General features: G+C 37.2%; 1 protein-coding gene across 3 annotated transcripts in view; it reads right to left on the minus strand.

The window, feature by feature from the left end:
* The window catches only part of LOC120714027 (splicing factor SWAP), a 53,642-nt gene that overhangs the window by 24,451 nt on the left and 13,410 nt on the right, over nt 1-15,781 (minus strand). For 2 of the 3 annotated variants that reach the window (XM_040000020.1, XM_040000022.1), the window contains exons 5-13: nt 14,730-14,955; nt 14,442-14,542; nt 13,492-13,630; nt 9,155-9,407; nt 8,693-8,845; nt 8,427-8,520; nt 1,378-1,447; nt 465-568; nt 212-341 (exon numbers count right to left, since the gene is read on the minus strand). In XM_040000020.1, the coding sequence (XP_039855954.1) occupies nt 212-341; nt 465-568; nt 1,378-1,447; nt 8,427-8,520; nt 8,693-8,845; nt 9,155-9,407; nt 13,492-13,630; nt 14,442-14,542; nt 14,730-14,955 (1,270 nt within the window). The remainder of the gene's footprint in view (nt 1-211; nt 342-464; nt 569-1,377; nt 1,448-8,426; nt 8,521-8,692; nt 8,846-9,154; nt 9,408-13,491; nt 13,631-14,441; nt 14,543-14,729; nt 14,956-15,781) is intronic. The other variant, XM_040000021.1, reaches the window with a different exon arrangement.

Genomic DNA, 15,781 nt, shown 5'->3' on the forward strand with positions numbered 1-15,781 from the left:
CTGGGGAAATCATCCCGTTTTTCCAATATCCTATCAACTGTACAGGCAGTGGGGCAGTTTGAGAGCACGAGAATATTTTATGACTTGTCCAAAATTATTCTCCAAATATATTTTATACTGCTTTCTGTTGCAGACATGGCTAAAATTAGCATTTAAAGAGCTACAGAGCTTTCATACAGTCATTGCATTATCATTTTTTTTAGACCTTTACCTTGCTTTGCTTCTAACTCCTCCAAACTGAGGGTGGGTTTCTTCTCTTCTGGTACGCTGACTGGAGGAGGCTCCTTATCAATCATCTCAGCTCCACCCATCACAGCTTCCAGCCCCTCCTCTTCCAACAACTTCAAGCAAACACAGCAGAATTTATTCTTAAATTGGTACTAAAACAAAAATGAGTTTTAAATGTGCAAAAACTACCCCAAGATCTAAAGTGAGTGCAATAAACAGACAAAGCTGAGCTAGACCTTGTCCTCATCCGAGTCATCGTCCAATCGAACTCTGTTCTTCTCCAGTGGCAGCATGTCATTTTCCTTTGCCTTGATGGCAAAAGAGATGGGTGCAAAAGAGGCTGTAATGGCACAAAGACACGAGTTAAAATGATTTGAGAAAAGACCAAAAAGGATTCAGGTGAGTTGATATTGGAAAAAAAAAAAAACATTGCACAACTGGATTTTTTACTTGACAAATCCAAGTTAAAAAGAAAAGTGAAGCATGGAAAACATTCAGGAGAGAACAGACTTTTGAAAAATAAGGGACAGACAATAAGAGCACAGAAAGACAGATGAACATGAGAAAGACTGACATGCACAATGAAAGGTAGCATTTTATAATCAAATATCTGTGGTCTACTGGAGATGAAAGAGATCTATTGTTTCCCATTCCCCCACATAACCTTATAAGATCCTGATTCTTATTGTGGAGGGCTGGATAGTTTACTTGTGCAACTAATCCAACTAGTTATTAGTTTTGCCTTGCGTGCACCCTGATATACTGCGTCTGAGGAGTCTGTGAATGCGGGCCTTAATTTGAATATGCGTGCATGTTTACGGCTCCCGCCAGCGTAGTGGTAAGCAGACTCTTTCATCTTTGCATAGCCATTTCCGGCCTGATATTACCAAATGAAATTGCCTGCATAAATACCAACAGACTCACAGGCGGCAATGCAGAGACAACAGTATATGACACATACAAACATCCACATGCACACCAGAGCAAATATACTCATATTTCCCCAAAGGCTTTGCATCCCATTCACTGAAGTAATAAACTAAAAAAAAGGGAGAAAAAAACCCCGCCCAAAACAAAACAAAAAACGAAAAGTGCAAGCAGCCCTGCGATCTGAGAATGAGTTTATTTTTGCATGAGTTTGTGTCCTACCTTTTGTCAACTTGGACTCCGTGGCTGCCTTGTCTGACTGAAGCTTATTAGAATCCTCTACCTCTTCGCTCTAGATGATGAAGCACGAGAGAATAAGGAGAGAAAATGAGAAAAGGATCATCCTGCTTTTCTTTAAAATGTTAAAAGCTAAGCCATTAACATTTTCCAGAGGCTTCACATATTCTGTATGTCTAAACCTTGTTGCATTTTTCAGCAATGAGTCCACGTTATGGGTAAACCAGTAGAACACGAGACAGATGGTGTTGTAAATGGTATTTCTTGGGAACTTGCATGCCTTCATTTTTATAAAATATACTGTAGATTTGATATAAAGCAGCACAATGCAAAAAAAAAAAAGTTAGTGCTGGGAAAGTTTTTAAAAGATATACCGTCTATCCACTGTCGGTACAAGTAAACAATATTTAATTGGCTGGGTGGTTGAAAGAACCAACCTTTAGTGTTGGTGTATGTTATAGTCAAGGTATAAATTCAATGATGCATGGATCACTGAATGAGTCACTCCTGTGGTTTCCAATGAAACAATAACTCTTGTGTATAATTATTGTAATTATCCATCTGCAGGGACTTTCACAGTGCGCTAACTATTTTTTTTCAGGGTATTATAACGTAAAACCAACTTGACAAGTCTGAAAGAGCACATTACGTTTTCTCCACATAATTTAAGTAGTTATTAGAAATAGTTCTCCAGGCTTCTTGCAGGACATTCAAAGCTCTTCTTTGGATGTTGGCTGTCTTTTGTTCTGTTCTCTGTCACTGCTTCAGTAATGTTGAGGTCCAGGCTCTGGGGAGCCCGATCCATGACTGGCCTGTTTTTCTGTCCAGTGTTTGGGATCATTGTCAATATTAAAAATAAAGCTGTTGTTGCCAGTTAGACACTCTCCAGATGGTATTGCACGGTGGATCAAAGTATGATGGTATTTTTCTGTGTTGATGATTCAGTTTTTGGCAAGATCCCCAACACCACTGGCTAAAATGCAGCTCCAAACCATGACAGAGCAGCTACCAGTTTATACATGGCTTTAGATACTCACTGCAGGACCTCTCATGACAATCATCTTGTTACTTTTATAATACTATTGAAACTTGGCTCTTTTTTGAAGTCCTCTATTATATGTAGACAGAAAACTCGTTAATCCTTTGAGTTAGGTGCCTTTTTTAATGCTTGAATGCTTCATAGGTCAGTGTTAAGTGGCTTAACAAACCAAAAACAACATTCCTTTGAAAATGGTCGGGTAGCCAGTGCATGAAGAAAAGCTTTCAAAGACAGCCTGCAGAACTATTGCTCAAGACCACATTAAACAATTATAAGAAAGTCTGATTTCGTGGAAGCAAAATATAAAAGAATGAGAGGTAGCTCAAGGATACCACTGACAATAGCTCGGGAATGTGATGAAATGTCAACTTTTATTTCCCACTGAGCAAGTGCATAAGAAGAAGGAAATCATTAACTTGTGTGCAGCAGTAGTCCCCTAAGATAAGTGAGAGTTTGTTCCTGCACTCATGTCAACATCAGCACCTCTTGTATCTAACTGGAGAACACAGCACTTACTGGAAAATCATTGGTCCTTGAATATGGTTTGAGGGGGAAAGACACTGTTGACTCATATCCTTCAAATACTTTTGTTAGGAAAAAAATTATAGTAAGAAATTAGATAAATTAGATAGAAGACAAAGCCTGTGATTTAACAAAGAATTCACTTTTAATTATTTTTAGTTTATTTCATTAGATAAATAGTAATTTAATTTCCTCAATTTTTCTATCAACTTCCGAAGCTGTATTCATCACAGCATAACCTTCTGCACTGCAAACTGTAACGAACATTTTCTTTTTGTTTTATAGCAGGAAAAAATTAAAAACAGATTTTTGAATATTAACGGATACACCTTAAGTAGTTAGGCATTTCATTGAGCACTCATTTCTCTGAATGATAACTTTTTATAAGTCAAGATCAATTAATATCATTTTTACAAGTTTAATTTCACTTCTCGTTCTCCGTTTTCACTCCCATGTACTTAATTAGAATCGAAATTACACCCTTACGTTGCCTTCTAAAATTCCTCTGTTTGGTCTGTTACTCAAATCAACAGAGTATCTTCACAAAGCCTTTTTAACAGGCTTGTGTGCACAGACCAGATCAACAGAAACCCTCTGTAGTAATACCTGTGGACCAAGTGCTCTTAGCTGCCATCCCAAATTTAAACTACTGATGGGATGAGATGGAAAATTGATGATGAAGCCAATGCCACAGGAGGGAAAACCCTCAGGAGAAACATTTTATCATGTTTGAAGAATGCTTCAAAGGCAACTATCTACTATTCAGCTGTAATTGAACAGTGCTTTCAACAGTCAAAGCACTGTGAAACGCCCAGAGAATAAATCTTAAGGAAAAAAAACAACTTTCAAGTCAAAGCTTACAGAAGAAGCACACTAAAACATTCTGGAATAACCTCAATTGTAAAATGCAGGAATTTGATTGCTCTCACAATTACACCTTTAACTTAGCTTTTACGTCCTTAAGTAAACGTATCCGCAGGTAACTCTTGAACACAGAACAGTTAAAAGGATAATAATCCCTCCTTTTCTGGTGCAGCGCTCCAAACTTGGGCTACTCAAGGAAAATTGGTTGGATTTCATAGAGCTTTATAGCAACACATTTTAATACTTTCCCACAGCCTACAATTGACCCTTTGCCAAATGAAATAGATTGAGGTCCCTGCTTTCATTCATTTCTCTGATTTGTTCCAAAAAACACTTTAGCCCCATTGAGATTAAACTGTCAACTCAATATAAAAGTAAATTGGAAAATAGGCACAGCTATTGTGACATTTTGTTTTTGAAAATTAAATGAATTTAATCTCACATTACAGTTTTCTAGCAAATACAGAACATTGTACTTGAGGCGCAAAATTGATTAAATCATGGTTAATATAAATCAGAGGGAATGAAAACAGCTGTGCTGTAGACCTTACATGTGTATGTGTCAAGTGCTATGCGTAAATTCAACCTGTCAGCTTGTAACCCTGATATAATATCCTTACAAATCTGACTTCAGTTTTGTTTTATTTCAAAAAAATAAATAATCTGTTCATGGTGCAAATTCTAATCCCAGTTAGACCGTCACTGAGATACTCCAATGTTTTATTATGTATTTATTTTTTAAAATTATAAGATGCTTCCATAACTGATGCAAAAATGAAAGCATCCATTCAAATATTGAAAGCTTGGGCTTTCAGAAGGTGTCACATTCAACCTAGAATATCAACATAAAAGTGTGAGGAAGGTTTGGACTATTTACAAAAAAAACTCCTTTTAATATAATTCCGTTTATACACTAATAAAGTGAAGAAAATTTCAAATATTAAACATTTTATTGATACTATATGAAGCAACATTAACTTTTTTCATCAAGTATGAAACTACAAATAATAGCACTGACTGAGAGCAGCAAACCTCATCCCATTAGCCAGCAAAAAATAAACACAAGACAGATTTTCTGATAGAAAAAGCCAAGCACTGCTTGTTGAAACAGCCTGTGCTGTGTCATAATGGACCACACTTCTTTGCACTCTGACAAGCTAATAAATTTGATTTGACATAAAACAAATCGCTCCTTACAAAATTCACTTACTTCTTACCATTTCTTTCTAGCTCTGACATAAAGCCAATATATAGTATATGAAATATGCTTATGTATTCATACGTATGAAGGATCTCTCCATCCATCCATTTCACTGTTGACATCACAGAGGCACCTCCCGGGAGCAAAAAAAAAATGGACTGGTAGCGATCTGACTTACAAACAGATGAGAGAACACCAATGCTCGGCTCGGAAACTCGAAAAGCTCCCAAGCTGAGGGACACTGAGCATGTTAAGCAGTTTCTTAGTAACTCAACTTAATATCTTATTTTTTGATTGCTGTAAAGTACCAGATGAAGTCAAAGTGAATCAAATTTCTAAAACATGGGAGACATTTCTGGTAACAGGTGGGATTATCTCAGCAGCAAAACTTTGAGCTTTAGAAATGTTGAAGGTACAGACTGAAAGACAAGTTAAGCTGCTGAGCTAGTGTATTACTTTGCTTCTCGGTAGGATGGCTGGATCCACCTCTTGTCATTTAATCTCTTCCTTGTTCCCTGCGTTATCCTCATTTATCATTTCCAAATTCTGGTTAAAGATATCTGTAGTGGATACGCAACAAAAGGAACTAATTTCAAAGTTGCAAAAGCATTAATTTAAGAAAGAGAAGTTTATTTATTAAGCGCTTTTCATAGACAGGTAGTCACAAAGCGCTGGACACAGATTAAAATAAACAGTACGATAAATAGCAAAATGCACACTATACACAATATAGAGTTTAAATGTAAATTAAAAATATAAAAATGTAAAAAGCATTGGTCAACAGAAAGCTTGTTTGAACAGTAAAGTTTTAACTGTTTTTTAAAGGATTCCACAGAGTCAACCAAACGTAGTTGTAGAGGTAGACTGTTCCACAGCCTTGGTGCCACAGACTGAAAGGCTCTGTCCCCTTTCGTCTTCAGACGTGTTCTGGGAGCAACCAACAAACTCTGAGTCTGTGAGCGGAGATGGCGAGCAGTGGTGTATTTTGTGAGAAGCTTGGATAAATAATCTGGGGCTTGGCCATTTAGTGCTCTGTACGTTAAAACAATAATTTTAAAACGAATTCTAAAATCTATTGGGAGCCAATGTAAAGAACATAAAATAGGAGTGATGTGAGCTCGCTTGCTAGAGCGAGTTAGTAGTCTGGCTGCTGCGTTTTGTATAGCTTGGAGGCGGGAAAGAGAAGATTTATCCAAGCTGGTAAACAGGGAATTACAATAATCTAAACGCGATGACACAAATGCATGGACAATTTTTTCCAGTTCAGCTAGGGAGACCATATGTCGCAATTTAGAAATATTCCTTAAATGAAAGAAACAGGAACGAGACAGAGATTTTACGTGTGAGTCAAGGCCCAGAGAAGAGTCAAATATTACTCCAAGATTTCGAATGTTTGGCTTAGCAGAAGAACAGAAAGGGGCAAGAACCTGACTGATTTTAGAATATAGATCAGGAGGAGCTATGATCATGGTCTCTGTCTTGTTCATGTTAGAGAAACTACAAATAAGATGACAATAATCCCAAGCATACCTGAAAACCATGAACTACATTGAGAAGCACAAGCTGAGACTCCCCAGAGCTCTAACTTTTATAGACACTGAGGGCAAGACAGACTAAAAATATCACATATGGAGCCCATCCTTCAAGCGCAGCTGAAAATTCTAAGATCAACAATACATGGGGAAGAAATAGTAAGAAAAAGGAAATGATAATACACATACTGACCTAGGAGATTTCGCTTAAAGTCAAGTCTGATTAATTGATTATCAATCTTATTTTGTTTGTGTAACATTTGTCCCTACTCTAGCACACAATGTCTTCTTTGGTACTTTCTATTGTGCATTTAATGTCGTCGCTCTGGATGAAATTTAAAAACTTTCCATTGGTTTGGTTTAGTGATTTTTGAAAAATTAGTCACACTGATCTTTCTGTAAGAAACATTTCTTCACAGTCTTTGTAAAACTGCTTCTAGTCAGTGTCCATGACACCACCGCTGCTTGTGAGCCACAGCTCTATTAAGCTCTTAAGGGCTTTATGAGGTAATCTTGATCATTTATGGATCTGTAGCAGCCAGAGATGGGCAGTAACGCGTTACTTGTAACGCGTTACTTGTAATGCGTTACTGTAATCTGATTACCTTTTTCAAGTAACGAGTAAAGTAAGGGATTACTATTGCAAAAATGGTAATTAGATTACCGTTACTTTCCCGTAGGAATGCTGCGTTATTGCGTTACTAAAACCGTGATTTTTTGCAAGAATGTCTCACGACAGTGACGTAAGCGAGTGCGCCGTTAGTGACAACAGCTGTGTGCAGATCAACAATGGATCACATATCGATTGTGGGAGAGAGTATGAGCGTGCAGCGTTTAAAGCGTGGAAGTACTGACCTTACTTTGAGTTTGATTCCATAAAAAGTGACAAAAACATTAGCGTCCATCGTGCGTGGGAAGAAAACTTATTTTTACAGCGAAAAAACCCCCTAAACTTCCAAGCAAGCACCGAGTGCGCAACGACGTAATGGGAAATTCACAGAGAAACTCGCAGATTCTTCAACTGACCGCGGCACACCTGCACCAGGGTAAACCTCCGCCTACCGCAGTCCTGCTTTACAGGTGAAAATAGAGCAACAGGACCGCTGAGTCTTTGACTTTATTTATTTTCTGCTGTGTTTTACTTGCATCTATTTGAAAGAGTGAGTGTAAACACAAAAAATATTTTATTTTATGTGCTGGAATGTGCAGAAAATAGGCTTTAAATGTTAAACTAATTTATTCAACTCAGAGAATGTTGCATATAATAAAATTTTTGCTTGATGCATAAAGTTAAAAGATTAAAACTGATAAAACAAGTTAAAAAAAAAAGAGACTTTTCCATTTGATTACATTTTGTATGATGGATTATGCAGAAAAAGTAGAATTGGGCTGAAAGATCTATCGCTTTATCACCTATTCAGGTTGTAAATCGTGTTTTTAAAAAGTAACTAAGTAACTAAGTAATTAATTACTTTTGAAAATAAGTAATCAGTAAAGTAACGGGATTACTTTTTTGGGGAAGTAATCAGTAATTAGTTACTGATTACTTTTTTCAAGTAACTTGACCAACACTGGTAGCAGCAGTGATGCAAATGAGAGAACTGCTTCAGTGCAGTCATTATTAACTGTTATAATTCATTATTATTCATTATGTAGGAACAATATTTAATACTTAGAAGTTTCATGTCTGTAAAAGTACGTATACCATTAACCAAACCACACACCTTGCAGGGTATTAAAAAAATAAGTAATTAAAGTTTTGATTGAAGGAACCAAGGAACCATTGTTACATTAATGTTAAATGGCAAAGAAAGCTAAAGAGAGTTAGATTAATATGCACAGAAGCATAATGTATACAGCGCAATGCTTTTATTACCTCTGGCAGGCCTTTTCCTTCCTTTTGCATGAAGTATTTCTTCTTAAATTCGTAATAGGTGTTGTATTGATGCCAGGACTGCAGAAATTCAAACCTACAGTGCACAGAGAGAAGAAAACATACAAAGATGAGAGGCGAGCGCTCAGAAAAATGAGCCGGGGGATGATAAAGAGGTTATGCCATATCTGATGGCAAAATTACTAACAGGAGTTCCTAAAGTGAGACCTGACTGGAACAGCAGGTTTATTTCTGGTAAGAAAACTTACCGCGGATCATTCTTGGCACGGACGCTCGCCTCAAACTTCAGACCATTTCTTGCAACGTACTCAGCCAGCTTGTCTATGACCGGCTGGATGTCGGGTGGTGGGGGAATGATGGCTGCTGCTGATGGGGTGGAAACTGGAAGTTCAGCTTTTGAGCTGTTTGGAAGGGAAATTTAAGATGTGAATACAATTTATCTTTGAAAAATTCAACTTTTAATATGGCATCATTTTCATTCTTGTATTTAAATACACTATGTAATAATTGAATTTAAAATGTAATTTCAGACAAGATAAGCAAAACACTAACTTAGCTTTTTGGGTAAATAACAGTCATCATTATGCTTGATCAAGGTTCTTAAAGAAAACACATTTAATCATTTCTGATTAAGGCAAAATTAAACTAACTGATGTCAAGGCTACCATAAAGAAAAGTGAAAAGCGTTTCCATGCAGTGTCAGAGCCCACCTGATTTCTGGTACACTTGCTGGAGGAACAGAGCTGGAGTCCTGAGTGGGGGCTGTAGCTGCTGTTGCTACTGTGACAGTTTCAGCAGGGGTGGGTGCAGAGCCCAAATTAGCCACGGCCTCGGTAGAAGCAGGTGGTGCCATGACAGCTGAGGTCATATTGTTATAGTATGAGGTGGCATCTATACCTGGGGGAGGCGGAGCTAAGCAGAACGATCCATCTGGCAGCATGTAATATCCATAGTACACTGCTGCTGAAAACAATTGAGGCAGGAATTAGATCAAATACACATGCCTCCAAGAAACTATTTAACTGTGTGTGATAAAACAGAAACAACACCCCCACCAAAATGAACTAAATAGATCATATATTGTAAGTTGATGCCTCTTTGTTAAGAAACAACTTTCACATTTATACCCAAACATGCTGTAGCCAGTCATATGAACATTTATTTAGCCAGGAAAAGCTTCGGTGGTATGCAAATATAAACTATTAAAAGTTAAATAGCAGCACACGTCTGAAAACATCCTCACACACTCACTGCTAAAATGCTGCCACCTGTTGACCAAACTGCATGACCTAATTCAAACCATTTCCACACTTATCCAATAAATAATAACTTTAGGAGGATAACCAGATTCTGCTTTAGTTAGGATACACTTAACCACTCAGCCAAGTTGTCCTTGAGTGTGGAGCACTTCTTTTGTGTCCATCTCATGTGCAGCTAAAGTGAAAAGTGTGAAGAACTGTGAAATAGCTGTTGGGATTTTATATAAATTGATGGGGCATTTATAATAGATTCTAACATGATGAAGTATTTCATTTCAGACTCAATTGTGCAAACTTTTCATTTTAACCTTGGTAAATAACAACCACAGGTCAGACAAAAGTCACCTCTAACTGAATATGGAAACTGTCACACCAGGCTTGTTCAGTAGGCCTTTAAATAACTGATACATTTTCAAGATTTTCAAGGCAGGGAAAATGGGAGAGGTGGAGAAAGACAGCCTCCACTGATCACAGCAAGAGTGTTTTTCAAGTTTAAATTGTTTCTAAACCAACATTTTTCACCTTTTATATAAATAAAAGGTATCTATATATTTTCTGTATTTGTTGATGTGAAATTCAAATGAATTTAAATTGTTTATAGAGGTAATCACAAATGCATGTTTTTCCACAGACTTCTGCAGGACCAGAAATCTCTTTTTGCAAAGGTACCAAAACTTGATGGTCTTAAAAAGAATGCAGTGTTAAGGAACTTTTGTCAAAGTCAAATAATCTCTTCTTTTAACATTATAAGTTCACTAAACAATCAACATGCAGTTATTTCGACTGGACCATGTGAGAGATCTCGAACAATCCATATACAAAGGCATCTGCAGTTAATAATCCTCCATCAGGTTTATCGAAAAAACTCAAAGTTTTACTTTTTTTAATGACCCGTTTCAGTCATCTTAGCTTGAACTGAACTGAACAGTGAGCAAATGTTATAGAGGACCTTAATTAAAAACTTAAAAACAAGAAAAATAACTCCACAAAAGATCTGTTGCAAAAATAAATGTAAAACAATAAAACTTTTTGGCCAGTTTTATTAATTAATTAGTTTTTTGCTAATCATTTGCAGACAGAACTAACTGTTTTACCTAGTCCCAACTTGCAGAGGTTTACAGGTTACACAGGTACATATTCAGGTTAGGGTGGCTCTGCAGAAAAATAGTTCAGCCACTAAACTGGCCTGCCTGCTGTGCAGCCACGACACCCATTTAGTGTCATCAACTGAAAGCATTGATAGCAACTGGTCTCCATGTTCCCAGAGTGTTGTCAAAATTCTGTACTGCATCATCGTACTACTGTTAAATAAATACAGAATTTAAATCACTGGCAAATTTACAAAGACTTCCAGCTATTTTGGCAACTGGGTTATAAAAGTCAACGTGTGGCCCCTGTCCAAGAAAAGTTTCTCAGTCATCAGCAGGTTTATATCACAAAGACTGTTATTGAAAAAGAAAGAAGAATGTGCAATAAAGGGACGAGGACAAAATAAATGGTCAGTGTCAAAGTGGAGGCTGGGATATATTAACACATTAGTCACTAAGCTGGTTGACTTTAATGACGTATCCAATTTTCTCTATCAAGAAAACTGAAAGTGTTTTTAGGCGTTTTGACAGATTGCCTGGGGTTTTCACCCTTACATGCAAAAGACTTGTTGCACAACATCACCCAATGAAAGGATGTTCGCTCTTAAATTCAGAGAGATATCCCTCTTTTTAATATTATATTTGAATACCCGTAGCTAGGCGTAATAACATCCTCAGTAGTCTGATGTTTTGGGCAGAAATATGGAAAAGTCTTGATGTTCAGACCTTGAACATCGAACATTAGAAATTGATTTGATTTTTTTCACCCTGACACTACTGCTATCATCCAAAAGAAGGATCTTAATCAGAACTGAAACTCAAGATACTGGAGTGTGTTATCAAGAGAAAACCATCAGTTTAAGCCACAGCATGCATTCAAGTCTTGTGCTACCTTGAAAGTTATAGTAAAATCCCATTATGCTCTGACCTGACGGTCAAGTGAACTAGGGTGGCATTCATGCACGAAGCCATGTTTAGACGTTATCAGATTAACTTAAAAAAAGAGTGAATGTATTTAAAAAATAAATAAATACAACTCGAGCTTTTTTAAAACTCTTTAACTAATTTCATTGTTTGCACATTCATTACTTGAACTATTCTTTAAATTTCTAGGATACTCATTTTATTTATTTTTATCTTGTTAGAATTTTTATTTTGTTATAGTAGAATGTTTTTAATTCAGTCTGGCAAGATAAGGATTTCATCGAACAATATAATCTCCCTGTGTTTATTTATACATGAAGTCTGAGCAATCACTTTAAAATCACATGTGAAACAGTTCATTCAAACACTCATCTGATACCCAGATTAGCACTGCAGTACACGTTTATCATGTTATCAAGTAGGGCTGCCACAAACGATTATTTTGATAGTCGACTAGTCACCGATTATTTTTGCGATTAGTCGACTAATCAGATCATGCATCCATTGGACATAAAAGTACAGCTTATTTCACCAGCAGCATCTGCTCTTATATAACTATCATTAGCTTACAGCTTTAAGTGTTTAAAGTATGTGCTAACTAAAAATAAAGACAAGATGGTAGTTTATTAAATTTTAATGAAATTTGCAGATTGTTTCGGTGAAGTTTAATAAACTCCTTGCTATCTAAAATATAACAGGACACCGGAGTATATTCTCGAGCATCTCACACTTCTGATAATCAGTTGTCTGCTTGACGTTTACTCAGCTGTGTAAAAACTATAACTTTAATCTCAGCCAAACAGATTTACTCAGGAACAAATAAAATACTAAAAAAAGCCAAACAATAACATTTTTAAGTTATCTAAGTGACTTATATTACATGTTTAACCTGAGTAGCGAAAGACGGCGGTGGATTTGAAAACGATTTGCCAGGAGTCCGGTGTTCTCACGGCTCTAGTGAGCCTTGAACCCCGACTAACACTGCAGCTGGTGGGTAACAGACGTCTCCGAAAACGTCGGAGAGCTTTTAAAAATATGTGGCGTCTTGATAAACTGAGCAGGTATTTGATGTTTACACAGCTACATTCTCGCCTGAACATATGTTAAATGTTTATTTTGTGACCCAGAAAGAATAATAAGAGTAATATTAAAACCAACTAGCTGTCGCCATTGTTGGAAACTGAGCTGGGCCACGCTATGAATTCTGGGACAGAGCTACTACTTCTTCTTCGGGGTTTAACGTCAGCTGGCATCCTTGTACATGCAGTGCTGCCATCTTCTGTTTCAGTCCGTTATTACACTCTTAAATCCTACTACTTAATCCTGCGTCTTTTGTGATCTTACAAAGCTTCAAACAACGCGTCGACGATTAAATTAGTCGTCGACGATTTTGATAGTCGATGAAGTCGTGACTAGTCGACTAATCGTGGCAGCCCTATTATCAAGCCTTCGATCTCTCTGCCTGTCATGACCCCAAGCCAAAGGTCTTTCTGGATCTGAATACTGGCTCAGGTCAGGCTAACCGTTTAGTACGCCTGGCCTACCATGGGGAAAAAACCCACTGAATTCAGTATTTCTTCGCTGCAGAGACTGGAAACCATTTTCCTCAATGATAGACTACACTCAGTATTTGTTGAAAGGAGTTTTGATGAATAACTGGCAGTGTATAAGACAAAAGCTGAACAAAATAGTACAGAGGGACCCATCATGTAAAGACCATGACTGAAAAACTAAAAATGTCAAAATGCGTTTTTCTATCAGAATGACTCTACTCACGGTCGGCGCTGTATTGTGTTGGTAGACTAGCTGGAGCTTCCTCTTGGTTTGTTGCCACTGCTGCTGTCCCATTTCTTTCCTGTTGGGCTTTTTGAATTAGTGCTGCCAGGGGATGATCTGGGTCCATCACCTTAAGAGGCTACAAAAAAACAAAAGGCCAGTCCGGTGAAAATAACATTTCACACCATTATGTTGTTTGTTGCAAAGCGATACTAAAACATTTGAGTTCCCGCAAGCATTACATGAGAAAGGAGCATTTAATGCATTAAAATATCTTCAAAGCCCTCTAAAATGGCATGTATTTAAATATCTTGCATTATTCAAATCATACACAGTCATCGTCCTTATTGTGGTATTACAAGTCTACAAGATTTAAGCTTTAACCCCATGAAACCTTAAACATTAAAATATGAGTCTTCTGTAGAAAATTACAGGGGAAAATCTGATAACGAATCCCTCTTGATGGGAGACAACTGTTAGGCAGCTTCTACTAAAAGAAGCTCATTATGTTTCTTTAAAGAGGCATGCTCCCATTATTGCTGCACAAAGACTAATGGCTCTAATGACAAGGCACATGAAAGCACTAACAACTGAAGTAGCATGAAGACCGGGAAACAGAGTAAAGCTCTAAGATATTAGTCTCAGTAACAGACTTGGGTTGCATTAAAGGCATGTAAATCAATTTTAGATGCCAGATGGTGCTACTGGTTAGAAATGGATCAGTCTTACAGAACACCCCCCACCCCACAAAAACCCCACCCAAAACATTAACTTATGTTCACAAATAAAATTATGCAGCTCAACATTTGAGTATCTTTTAAGAAAAATATCAGCATTATATTTGGCTGAGAAATTTCTCCTATTAATATTCCAGTCGACCTAAAAGAATTCTGTGGTAACAAGCCTACTTTCTACTATAAGAAAAAAAAGAAAGAAAAAATTTACAATACCTTCATTAGCTCCTCCAGGCGAGAGCTCCTTTTAGGGGCAAAAAGGCTGGGATGGAGGTAGTTCCCATCTCCATCATCATCTGAATCATCAGAATCAGATTCTGCAGAACGAAAAAAAAACAATGTACAGATGAAACAAATTAATGCCAATAATGAATGTTTTTAGTGTATTCCGCACTGTTTGACTACTTATACGTTGTGATCAATCTAACAATTACACATTAGTTACCGTACGAGACACATGCATATGTAATGTGGTGGATCCAGTGAATGCTTTCTGTAACTCACCCTGCGACTGCTGCTTTTTGCTGTCAGAGGCAACATTGTATCGACCTTCCTTCATGGACCGCAGGATGTATTTGTAATAAGGGTTCAGGTAATGGTCAAAACGAAGGAAGTCAAACTGGGAGTTACCAGACTGCTTCGCCTTCAACACTATCTCAAACTGAGCCCCCTGCTGACAGACAAAGTTGGCCGTCTTCTCAATGATGTTGTGGGTCTTGATGGTTGCCGGCTACAAAAGAGTCAAGAAATTAAGAAATTGCATTTAAAAATGCAGAGAGTTTCTATTATTATGTTTCCTGCTTCTGAAAAACACACTTTTTTTTTTTTTTTTTAATTTGCAAAGGAGAAAACGTTTCTCCTTCAAGACACGTGGTGAAAAATTTGTGACAAATAAGCATCGGCACCACAGACGGGGCATTAAGATGCAACACACAGTACACCAAGAACAGAGGCAATTTTGTTACAGAAACATTTTCATGCCCAGCACTCTTATGCTCATTGTGATGACATTAATTCTGAAAATACACATGGGGTGGAAATCAGTGGAACAAGAAATGGTCCATTATTCATTCATTATTGGTCGCCTTGTGTGCTTTCAATGATTAATCTTTGCCAATACCTAGAGAGTACAGAGAAGTGCAGCAGTCTTCCAAAGAATACACATATCCCATCAAGTTGAAAGTCATAATAAATACCACCTTTCAGAACACTGCCAAAAAAAAGACTGGCGTCCAACAAAAACAGATCATTATTATCTTTTAAGCTGCCAAGGACTTTCTGACATACACAATCCCTTCTCACTTCCACTTACGAACTTAGCAATTAAGGGAAAAGGGTGTTTGGAACTTTTACGTACTTATTTTATCTCATAAAAAAAGAGAAGAGCATGGTGCCTCGCACCTATTATTCTGCAACACTGTTACCCAAAGAATAGCCATTAGGAATGCCAATGTGAAAGTAATATGTAATGTTTCCAACCATATTGTCTCTCAGTTAACAAAGGTTAGTGAGTAGAGATTAATTTGCACCTGTACTTATTACTAGAGCTGTACTAA

This window comes from Simochromis diagramma, unplaced genomic scaffold (genome assembly GCF_900408965.1).
Source record: "Simochromis diagramma unplaced genomic scaffold, fSimDia1.1 OVJJ01000596.1, whole genome shotgun sequence".
NCBI lineage: Eukaryota > Metazoa > Chordata > Actinopteri > Cichliformes > Cichlidae > Simochromis > Simochromis diagramma.